Genomic DNA, 11,647 nt, shown 5'->3' on the forward strand with positions numbered 1-11,647 from the left:
TTCTACTCCTTGTGACCCATTCGCCTTTGCAGTTGCTTTCCCACTCTTCCATCCTGCCATTCAGCTCTCTCCATCCATTTTTACTTGTCACTCTTTTTCATTTTAAGCTGCATCTGAGAAAAGCAACCAGAGGCAGTAATATCAGTCCCCTCCTTTGCTGTGGTTAACATTTTCATCCATCTCATCAGCTGTCCCTCGGGTTTTGTGTGGCAAGAGTACTTCATTCTTCATCAGTAGTTCCCTTACTGTGCTAGGCCAAGTTTGAGATGAGAACTGTAAAGGTTCATTCAGTCAGAGTTCCAGGAAACAGGAGTAGACTGTTCTTCCAAAGACTTCATTGGACATCCTTGGATTTCCAAGGATGCTTCTCTCACCAGTCTGAATCCATCAGCAGTAGGTGCTGTGGCACCTGCCAGCAGCAAGTAATCAACCAAGGCTTTCAACCAGAGGAGGCTTTGATGACCATTAAGAATTGTTCAGGTTTGTGCCAGTTAAGGTGGGGGCTGAGTTCAAATTTATGCTTGCCTTAGACTTTCCTGGGTCTGAAAGGAGTAATTTTTTTTTCTTGTTGACAGACATTTTGTGGCTGTCCAGAAGTGTTACCAATGTTCAGAATCATAGAATTGTTTCAGTTGGAGAAAACCTTTAAGGTCATGAACTGTCAACCCCAGCAACACCATGGCCATTAGACCATGTCCCCAAAGTGCCACTTCCACACATTTCTTGAACACCTCCAAGGATAGTGACTCCATCAGCAGCCTGTTCCAATGCCTGACCATTCTTGCAGCAAAGACATTTTTCCTAATACCCAACCTAAGCCTGCCCTAGCACAAAGAGAGGCCATATTCTCTCATCTAATTGGAGAAGAGACCAACCCCCACTGTGGCTCCAACCTCGTGTCAGGGAGTTGTAGAGAGCAATGAGGTCTCCTCTCAGCCTCCTCTTCTCCAGACTAAACAACCAGAGTTCCCTCAGCTGCTCTTCACCAGCCCTGTTCCCTAGACCCTTCACCAGCTTTGTTTCCCTTTTCTGGACATGCTCCAGCCCCTCAACATCTTTCATCCATCCTGGGGTGAGTACTCAAGTACTCAAAAACCCAGTACTCAAGGTGTGGCCTCACCAGTGCCAGGGGGCAGGATCAGTGCCCTGGTCCTGCTGGCCATGCTATTGCTGATCCAGGCCAGGATTCTGGTGGCCTTCTTGGCTGCCTGGGCAGACACTGGCTCATCTTCAGCTGGGTATCCAGTCCAACTCAGCTAAAGGCTGAGGCCAAGAAGGTGTCAAGTCCCTTCATTTTGATCTAATGGTCCTACCATGTTTCTGCAAGTCCTAATTCCTGCCTGGCTGTTCTCAAGTGCTCCTGTGGTTACTAATCAGTGGGTGACCCTTGTGTCTGTGCTACCATGCAGGTCTTCATTTCCTCCCCCCACTGACAGGGCAGACTGACAGCCCTTGCTAGCCTCCATCCCTCACACACTGGTGTGCTGCCCGTGGGCTGATTTCCAGCCAGCCTGGGTTTGTGTCCTTCCCTCTTCTAATCCAGTTTCAAGCTCTTTCTATGTGCCCTGCTAGCTCCTGGGCTGGCCTGGTGTCCTGTAAAGCGGCCCATGGTTAGAGAACTCAAAGTCCAGATGGAGACACCAGGCTCAGAGGGACCAGGGACACTTGCCTATGGTGCCTGCTAGGCCAGGCAGGAATCTGTCATTGTTGCCCACTGTCTTCTGAGTCACTGCATCTAGGCAGGGGAGGAGAGCACAGGGAGCTCTCCATGGCATAAACTCTGCCTCCTAGGTTTGCCTCAGGGTGGGTGACTCCAAGAGTCTCTCTCTCTCTCAGCATTGTGTGATGGTTCTCAACCTACTCACCACCCCTTGGAGGTCCATCACTAAGCAGAGCTGCTCTCCCTGGCCACACCTCCAACAGGCATGCTCACTGCTGCATCTGACACTGGCATAAGAGTGGGGCAAACCCTGCAGCCCCACACCTGGGTGGCAGCGTGTTCCCGCTGGAGCTCCTGGTGGGTGCAGGGCCCAGGGATGCTGTGGCCTTCTGCTGGGTGAACACCATGACTCACTCTCCACTTTTTAAAGCATCTGATACTGGTTGCAGTAAGAAGCCATGTACTGAGTGAAAAGTGCTAGAGCCAGCACTGTCAGCCAGATGAGCTCATCCAGTTGTAGCTGCTCACAGCAGCTAAAGCACAGAGGTGCAGAGAGCCTTCATCTTGGGCATCTTCTGCCTGCACACACTGATTTCCATTCTTCCATTGAGATATTTGTACTTCTGTTGCCACTCTGGCTTAAGCTTGATAGTTGAAAGTCTCCTTTGTCCAGCTCACATAAGAACTGAAATCCAGCCCAAGGCAAATTGTATAACTACAGATGATTAAGCAAGCAATTCAGTTCTCTCCCTGGAAGTGAAAGCTTTCTGATTTCAGCATTTCTTCTGCTTTACTGATGGGAGTGCATGCAAAAGAAAATGATCTCTTGTCCTGAGCTCTGAGCTCAGGCCTCTGTTCCTTGGTTAGTGAAAGCACATACATTCTCAGAGCCTGGACAGAAGGATGCTGGCCCCTGAGCCTGCCTTGGAAGCTGTGGATAAGGAACATCTTTCAGATGTACATTGCTTGGGTAGCTGATCTGGTGGTGTGGCTTAATCAAGGACTAAGAAGGGACCTCACTCCACTGCTGTGATATTTAGTGGGCTGATAGGCCTTCACCAGACCCAGAGAGTGCTTTCAGCAGCCTGTGTGCTCAGGGATTGGCATGAGCTGAGCAAAGGATTTCATCTGGACATTGAGCAGCAATTCTCCTCCAGGTGCCCTTAATGTCTCTTGGGTGCAATGGACACCTTGGGATAACCTGCCAGGAACAGAAGACCAAGGTCGATCTTTAGAGACTGGACAAGATTGCTGCTGGTGAAGAGACCTTCACTGAGACACCTTAGAAACCTTTGTCTAGCTTGCTCTAGGGTCGTTCTTGTCCAGCCCCTCCAGGGCTGTGTGCCTTGGTAGCAGACTAGATTGGGTAAGAAAATGTAATTGTTACCATGAGTGCCTTGTTAGCAGCCTAAGAGAGAGGGGCTGTGTGTGGTCACATCCTGTACACTAGACCTTCAAACAGACCTGTGCCTTTAAAGGTTTTCCTTAAGGCTTGTGAATTCTCTCTTTGTGTTCCTTCAGTAAAAAGGACTCAAAGCCATCACTGACAATATTCCTTTTCCTTGTCCCCAGCCAACAAGACCTCACCAACCTCTGGCGAAGGCAGCCGCTCTGGGGGAGTCATCCACGTGTATGGTGATGACAACAGTGACAAATCTGCCAGCAGCTTCATTCCCTACTGCTCCATGGCTCAGGCACAGCTCTGTTTCCACGGCCACCGGGATGCTGTCAAGTTCTTTGTCTCTGTGCCTGGTAAGGATGAGCAGAGATCTTCCTTGTGAGGGCCTTTTCCCTCTGTTCTGTGGCAGGAGTTTGAGCTGACCTGCAGCAGGTGGCTGTCCAAGCTGTTTCTAAAGCTTGCAGATCACTGTGGCTCCACCATCATCAGTTTAAATTGCAGTGACCTCCAGATTTCGCCAGCAGAAGGACCTGGCCTGCTGGGGGAAGGGTGTATTAACTGCATGGGGGTTGAGCAGAGGCACTGACTGCACCTCTGTCCTCTCCTAGGCAATGTCCTAGCAACCCTTAATGGGAGTGTGTTGGACAGCCCTTCAGAGAACCCCGGCACAGCAGCTACAGAGATCGAGAAGCAGAAGCTGAAGAACGTCCTGGTGCTGAGTGGGGGAGAAGGGTACATCGATTTCCGGATCGGTGAGCACCTGTGGTGGGAGGCATCTACAATGGGAAGGGCTGCAGGGCTGTAGTCATGGAGAGCAGGGTCACTGCCTCTGGAGCAAAATCTGAACAGTGCTGCTCTCTTTCTTCTGCCTCTGGCTGTAAGGGCAGGCAGCAGCATTTTCCTTGTGCAGCACAAGGCTGCCACACCCTGCCCTGCCTATGCCTGCAGTGCCACATGCCCCTGTCAATGGCCCTGCAAAGAGCACCCACATCTGTGGCACTGGCTGTAGGCATTGCAGCCCCACTGTCACCTGTGCTGCTCCAGGGCCCTCTGTGTTGTGAACAGTGGATTCCCTGAAAGGAATGGTGGTTTTCCCTACTGCTGGAGATGGTGTGTTCCATCCATACACCCCATGCTGCTGTTAAGTGTTCTCCAGGCATAAAGGAAGGGCTCACCTCACGCTGTTGTCAGGCTGCCAAGACCATAGCAGTGCTGTTGGTGTCTTTGGAGGTAGTCCAGAGCAGTGCCATTTGGGATTTTTTTTCTTGCCTTTTTTCTTTTTTAATTTTCTGTTTTCTCTCTTCAGGGGATGGAGAAGATGATGAGACAGAGGAGAATGCAGGAGACACCACCCAGGTGAAACCAGTACTTTCCAAGGCTGAAAGGAGCCACATTATTGTGTGGCAGGTATCATACATCCCCGAGTGAGAATTTCTCCTTTCCTACCAATGTAAGTGTCCCTCCTCCCGCCCGAATGCCAAGATGTACATACAGAACACCTGCCTTGTACCTACTGCTGGAAAACCACCCCCAAACAACTGCAATGGCTCCTGCCTCAGACTGTGACCCCATTCTAACCTCTACACTTGCAGCTTTCACCTCGGGCCCGTGCGCTTCCTGCGTGATTGGATTCATGTTCTGCTCTGGAGCGGCATCTACATGGAGAGAAATGGCAGTGCGTCGAGGAAGTGAAGCTTGGAGCTAGAGCTGTGCAGCACTTTGCCCAGCACTGAGGAGCTGGCAGCTGGATGGGTGGTGGCTCAGGTTCCCTGGCAGGTTGCCTCACTCCCACCTGCATGAGAAGAAGTACATCCCCTTGGCATTCCCTGCCAAAGCAGCAATGGTGTCACAACTTCTACAGCACCCTAGCAGAAATTTTTTCTAGTTCACCAGTGGACTTTCCAACTTAACCACCCTTAAGTACAGAATCATGTCCCACAGACTGAGAGCTGCCAGGTCCAACAGAAAGGAGTTTTGGGGCTTGGGGCAGTACTTCTGCTGTTTGGCTGGAGAAGGCAGCAGTGCCATTGCTGTGGGGAGCACATCTTCTGTACTTGCAGATAGGAAGTCTCCCTCCTCTGCTGCTGCTGTTGTCTCAGCAGTCATGTGCTGGGTGACTGTGTGTCCAGAGAGGATTGATAGGTAGTCTCAGATGGGAGGTGGCTGTTTGATCATGGAGGGCCACAGGGCCTTTGGAAGCAGTGGTAGCAATGGGGTACTGGAACCTTGCTTTCTTAAGAGCAGAAAAGGCAGTGATACTTTTAACTCCTTCTTCCAAAGTGCCCAGCAGAAAACAACTCCTGAGTTCATTATGAAAGGTTCAGGAGAGAACCATCTCTACACAGAATTTGTTGGCTTTGCAAAGAGGTAAGGGCACATGACGTTGGTCTACTGTCAGCTCTGCATTAGCACACAGAGTTTACCTTGACTCCTGAGGCTGTCCCCCCAACCTGGGAGCTGCTGGAAGGAAATGGCTGCTTTCCTTCATACTGTGGCAGTGTGCAGGTGCCAAGGTATAGAATGGCTGTGTCTTGCCTGAGGTCACAGAGGCATTAAGGCCAGATGTCCAACCTTTTACCCAACATCATGAGCACTGACTTAGTTACTAGGTAGCTTAAAACGCTGGAAATTTGTGACTCCTAGAAAGAATTGACAGCCCCCAAGATAAGTTCTGACAGCCCTTGTGTAACCAGTGCTGACAGATTGCAAGTGTATGTCCTGCATATTAGAAAAGCAGCAAAGAACAGAGCCAGGGGAACAGTTGTAAGCTCCAGATGCAGAAGCAATGGTTTGTCCTCCCTTTCTGACAGTGCAAACAGTGCTGTCTCCACAAGGACAAGTTCCATTTCTTTTGAACACTCCCTCCTGGATGTGCAGGACTACAGCGAGCAGCAGCTGTTAGCACTGAATTTGGAAGCTCCTGGTGGTCATCTTGTTTCTTCCCGAGCTATGCAGCACTCCAGGGTTCACAGGGATGTCCTTGTGCCAGTGTAGTGGTGGTGTGAGGACAGCTGGGGGAAGCCTCCATCTTCTGGGAAGCTCCCAGCTGTGCCCTGTGCTTGTTGCCATGGGCCAGGCTGCCCTGAGGCTTGCGGTCTAAAGCTGTTCATGTACCACAGGGATGCAAGTTTCCCAGGGGAAGCTCTAACATCTGTCCTGATGCAGCAGCACTGCAATGCTTTTTGGATCCACAGCTGAGAAAAGGCTGAGGCTTATATTTCCCTTGCAAGGAGGCAAGAGGACATCTCTGGAGAACAGAGGCCTCAGCCACCCAAGTATAGAGCTGTGGGTGTGCCTGCGCTGTCCATGAGTGGTGCTGGTGACCTGCACCCACACCACTCTTTGCCAAGATAGGGAGTCCACTTGATGGTGTCCTCCAGCCACTGGCACATTGGGCTCTGTGACTGGCATTTGGCTAAGGGATACTTGGAGCTGCCACCCACGTGTGGGGTGACCTTTCATCAGGGACATTTCACCAGGGCACTGCTGACCATGCCAGGCTTCTCGTTCACTTCTCAAAATGCTTTCTGCTAGGAAGAGCTCTTTGGATCACAACACAGAGTGCATTAGAGTTAACATCAATGTTTACACCACAGATTCCACAAACTTAACAGTTCGTCATTTAGGGCCAGGTAAGCTTCATCATTTGGGCTAATTGAAGGAAACAAAGAGAAAAAAAAATAGGTCCAATTTCTCAGCTCTATCAGCTCTCCCTTAAGAAAATAGAGAATTGCAACGTTCTTACCTCTTACTGTTTGCTCTGTATTTGGTTTTAGCAGTTGAAGTGACAGTACTGTCTCCTGTCACCACCTGGGCCCTGGCAACATAAGGAAACCAGTCTTGGTTCTCTACCAACAGGTTCCTTTCCAGCTCAGTGCATGTTTTCCTCCAAGAAAAGCACATGCCCAAGAGGGGCAGCTACAGCTAAGTAGAACCAGCCTCTGCTGTCAGCTCCTGTGGGCATCTGGTGGCTGCTGGGCAGCATGGTGAGAACTGACTGGCTTCAACACACTTCCCTGTCATATCTCCACTGTGATGTATGTAAAGTATCTTGTATGTTACAAAAGGATTTTAAAAAGTGTCTTAAGGCCTGTAAACTCCGCTCTTTGGTCTGAAGATGGCATTCTGTAAAGAGACTGCTGTATGAATACGTTCCCATGCTTTGTCCCCTATGCTATCGAACAACAAACCATATCTGTTCTGTATGTAATAAATGTGTTAACATCAGCTGGGCAGCTTCTTCCTGCAGGGGCACTGGGATTCCTGCTCAGTCCTTGGGAGCAGTGAGAATGGCAGCTCGGGTGTTGACCATTGGGTGGTTCAGTGGCAAGAAAGGAGATGGGGATTGCTCACTGGGTCAGAAGGGGCTGGCCCTGCAAGCCACAGTGCAGTCTGTAGCTTCTCACAACATCAGAAGTAAAAGGTGGCAGGGACACACATTCAGCTGCTGGCTTACTGCAGCTGTCCTACTGCTGTCCCCTTCAGGTGAGCTGCCAGGGTTAAGGCATCCGGCTCAGCTTTTGGTACTCAGTTTGGCAATCTCCCAAATCAACAGAGGGTGAAACCTGGTCTTGTCTGGGGCTGTTGGGGGACTTGGTTACCAGTACTTCACCTGAGAAACTACCTCTTGTCCTCAGTCTGTATGCTGGTCCAGTAGCACCACAGTCATGGTAATAGTAAGGCCCCAGCTGAGCCCAGCAGCTGGCAGCAGAGGCCATGGACCAGAACAAGTCTTGCAGCCTCTTATCCACAACCACACTAGAGCCTCCAACAGCTGACACAGCAGCAAAGTCCACAGCCACCACAAAAGAAAATGAAAGGCTAAGAACTGCACTAAGAAGCTGCATGTTTGTAATGTTCACCACCGCATGCTGCACTGGAGGAGGTAGTTGTTTACCTTTGGCTTCAAACAGCAAAAGCCAGCCCTGTGTAATTTGTATCACCAGAATTAAAATGTCTTCTATCTCCTGACAGCCATCTCTGGGAAATGGCTTTGGATAAGCTTAGTCAAGTTGTGTTCAACCCTTATTTTCCATTGTCCTGACATGTAAGTAACTGAGATGAATCTGCAGCGCTTGTGCCTGTATTTGGTAAGCTAATGACACTGCATTTGGACCTCATGGTGACCTCCATGCACTGGAAGAAAGACACAAGTTTTCTTAAAACTGTGCTGTAGAAATAAGAAAATGTTTATTTTCATTGGATAACATCTCTACATATCTCTGTGAAATGATGTGGTGTTCTCAGCCGTTTTTCTGTGATTCATGTAGGATGCAAATTACCTGAAGAATGTTCTTTAAAAATGTTGTTTTCAAGCTGTAAGGGAAACTGTGCATTCAAAGAACTGCAGCTGGATGACCGGAGCTGTGCATTCAGAGACTATGCAGGGAAACAAGAAGGTTCCTCTGCTGCCTGAGGCCAGAGTTACAGAGAAAAAGCCCTGAACATATCTGCATCTCTCCTTTCAGATGAGGATGTTTAGGGCTGGGGAGGAAGCCATGAAACCTGGATATACCATACCACAGTGGACATGGGGATCTTCTGTAAGATGCTGATCTTCTAACAGCACATGGGAAGCTCAGGACAAGTATTTATACTGGTGTGCCTACAGTTCTTCTCTTTGTACCCATGATCTTCTCCAGATCAAGCATTGGCTCCTCTGTGATTGGCTTTCCCTCTTTCTGCCACTGTGCAAGGATCATGGCTCGGAGCAGAGGTGGGTATGGAAGGTACCGAATGGTCTCCTCCATCACTGGGGTGAATTTCTTGAAGGCCTCCTCCTCATGCTTGGGCACCATCCGCCAGTCGTGGTACATGACTTTGTCAATCTCTTTCACTTCTTCTTCAGTTTTGCCTGAGAAAAGATGATGAGCACCAGTGGACAAGGCTATTGAGAGCAAGTTCCCTCCAGGAAATGTAGCAACTGTCACCTCTCTGGTATCAAAAATGCTACAATGTGCAGGACAAAAAAGTTTTCAAAGGTTCAGACAGTGTCTCCCCTACTGTCCTTGGAAATCAAAAGAGAGGCAAGCTGAAAGGACTACAGGCACGTTCTTCTACTTCCATGGCTAATTCCCTCTCTCAAACTGTCACTTTGTCTCTCTTGGGTTCAGTTTCCATAGCTAATTTCTCTGATTAAAGGGGATTTTTTTTTGGGGGGTGGGAAATTTAATGTTAAAAATACTGTACAGCTTCAAAACCTTTGAATGAGAAACGTTTCAGAAAACACAAGTGACAATCATATGCCCACCATAAAGCAGCTTTAAAAAGGGAAATTCATCACTCTCTTAACTTAAAATCCCAGTTTCAAAGTTTACTTGCCATTATTCCTGTTTGTTTGGGCATTCTACCTCGACACTCTCGTGTTCCCTCAATCCTTGCTGTAGTGGTCTCAGAGCAGTCTGTCCTCCCATCCACCTCCCTGCCGGCTTTCCCCATCAGCCTAGCCTGGCTCTCCCACAACGCTCCTTAAAAACGCAATCTGTGGGGACTAGAGCCCGGCATTTGCAACTAAAACCTGGAGAACTTATTTTCTCATTAGCAGGACTCAGAAGAGCAAATTTCACAATAGGAAGGCCGCGGGTTCCTGCGGCTCTCCCATGTTCCCGCACATGTCGTTCTCCGGCCCTTCCCGCACAGGCTCTCTCCGAACCTCGCTGGCTTTACCTCTGAAGGTCAGGTATCCCCAAGCTCTTCCATGATCCATGTTCTGCAAAGAAAACAAGAACCTGCTGACGGCAGCGAACGGTGAGGCGGCGGCGGGCAGCGGCAGGCTGCGTATCCGGAGCCGTCGCGCCGCGGCCCCTCAGGCTCACCTCGGCCGTGTAGTCCACCTTCACCTTGGTGATGACCCAGTAGCAGGGCTCGTCGTACTCCCACAGCCAGGACTTGCGGGTGACGGTGCGCCCCACTCCGAAGCGCGGCAGGCGGCAGAGCAGCGAGAAGAGCCGGTTCTCGTTTCGCACGTCCTCCCAGGCCCGCACCGGCAGCCGCTTCTGCGTCAGGGGCCGCTGCATGGTCTCGTAGTCCAGGGCGAAACGCTGGGAATCCCGCGGGCGGTTCTTCAGCGCCCGGTACTCACGGATCTTCTTGGCCATAGCGGCGATGGGCCGGTATAGCTTCTTGCGGGCCATGGCGCCGGTCGACAGCGCCGCCCGCGCCTCCGGGACTCCGCCAGGCGCGACCCCGGGTCTCTGCCGCTCCGCCGCTGCTTCCCGTGTCAGCCGGAAGCCGTCCCTCCCGGCGGAACGTTGGTACCGCAACGGAACGCTGGTGCTGCGTCTCGGCTGCCCGGACGGTCCCCACCGAAACAGCTGAAGCTGCTCCGAAGTCTTCCGTGGCCGCTTCGCAGCGCTTGGCCGCGCTCCGCTGGAGGCGGCCGTCGCGCTGGCCGGTTGCTCTCCAAATAGCTCCGTTAGGCAGCAGCCCGAAGCGCGGGGTAGACAAGGACACCCGCCCGGAGGTGCCGGTAGATCCGCCTTGTTAACTGTGCGGTGCGAACCGCGGACGAAGCACCCCTGGGCTTTCGGAAGGCCCAGCCCAGCCCAGCAATGCCCCGAAGCTTTAACGTGCCTGGGCATCCCCTCTGGATCAGCTGGGTTTATCTTGTACTGAAGCAAACACTTTCATCCCAGTATGGCTGCAGAGCCCTTTACTGAGGCATTCAGGCACTTAGACACTGATTTTGTCAGCAGCCAAGATCAATACAGGGAAGAAAAGTAGGGGGCAGGGTGTTACCAAAACAAGTAAAACACCGTTTTTGGGGGTGGGACATTTTTGGGATGGAACATTTTCTCCTAGTATGATGCATCTCTCTTGAAAAAGGACAGGGGTATTTTAAGAAGGAGGATATATCTGATTAAGTTGACAAACACTAATTTAGAATAAGATACTTGACCTAAATCCACCCAAATTTGGGAGAAAAAGCAGAGCAATCAAACCGGAGCAGTGGTAGAGTGGGTAGCATGTATCTAGAGCTATGCAGCACCAGTATCAAGCTTGTGCCCTTTAAGGAACTTACATTCAAGTTTCTGTGAGAGCATAGAGCAGAAGAGGACACAAAAATGCTTGAAAAAATGTTAAATTGGCTTCATCAAACACACAGAAGTGCAGCACCAAACACTGCAAGTCATCAGGAAAAGTCAGCTAGAGACAGCATCTCCTGGCTGCTACAATAGAAGACTGAGGTCAGGCCATGTTCTGAAAGCTACTACCTCCTAATTTACTCTAATGGGGGTCACAAGTGCAGGTCACAAATGTCTTCTGATGTCCAGACACTACGAAGATCCAGAATCCTGAGGGCAAGTCATCTTGGATAGCAACAGGATTCTCTATTTTTCCTTAAGGTGAAATCTATTAAAAAAAAAACAAAACAACTTTACTCTGTGGCTGCTGCAGTGGCCTTTGCCGTGGGTGCCTCAAGAACCCTTTGCTCCAACGAAAGGCCTCAGCACCAACGCAGGCATTGCTAGAGCGGGAGCCACAGCCCGCACCAGAGTGGCCTGGCAGAGCATCAGCAACTCCCTGATCACCCCGACGTGCTGAGCACAAAGTTCGATTTGACAGATCCTCCTGAGCCGCCCGCGAGC

The 11,647-nt window shown here is 50.5% G+C and overlaps 2 protein-coding genes across 2 annotated transcripts in view; one reads left to right on the forward strand and one right to left on the reverse strand.

The window, feature by feature from the left end:
* MAPK8IP3 (mitogen-activated protein kinase 8 interacting protein 3) overlaps positions 1-6,888 on the forward strand; it is a 62,682-nt gene extending 55,794 nt beyond the window's left edge. Inside the window, 4 exon segments of the mRNA XM_054391237.1 lie at positions 3,233-3,412; positions 3,668-3,811; positions 4,366-4,509; positions 4,652-6,888. Of these exon segments, the coding sequence (XP_054247212.1) occupies positions 3,233-3,412; positions 3,668-3,811; positions 4,366-4,487 (446 nt within the window). The 3' untranslated portion in view covers positions 4,488-4,509; positions 4,652-6,888.
* A 1,349-nt stretch (positions 6,889-8,237) lies between these two features.
* On the reverse strand, positions 8,238-10,192 carry MRPS34 (mitochondrial ribosomal protein S34). The gene is made up of 3 exons (XM_054391156.1): positions 9,875-10,192; positions 9,726-9,768; positions 8,238-8,913 (listed from the first exon to the last, which is right to left on the reverse strand). The coding sequence occupies exons 1-3, from the start codon at positions 10,190-10,192 to the stop codon at positions 8,651-8,653; spliced, it is 624 nt and encodes a 207-aa protein (XP_054247131.1). The 3' UTR covers positions 8,238-8,650.
* Positions 10,193-11,647: the final 1,455 nt, after the last annotated feature.

The sequence above is a fragment of the Indicator indicator genome, chromosome 22 (assembly GCF_027791375.1).
Source record: "Indicator indicator isolate 239-I01 chromosome 22, UM_Iind_1.1, whole genome shotgun sequence".
In the NCBI taxonomy this organism is placed as follows: Eukaryota; Metazoa; Chordata; class Aves; order Piciformes; family Indicatoridae; genus Indicator; species Indicator indicator.

Bases quoted from the DNA above. Each gene is read 5' to 3' on its own strand.
- MRPS34 (XM_054391156.1), bottom strand. From the start codon at position 10,192: ATGGCCCGCAAGAAGCTATACCGGCCCATCGCCGCTATGGCCAAGAAG. The intron at 9,769-9,874 runs GTGAGCCTGAGG...TTTTCTTTGCAG, and splicing joins AGGTGGACTACACGGCCGAG to AACATGGATCATGGAAGAGC. The intron at 8,914-9,725 runs GTAAAGCCAGCG...ATCTTTTCTCAG, and splicing joins GGGATACCTGACCTTCAGAG to GCAAAACTGAAGAAGAAGTG.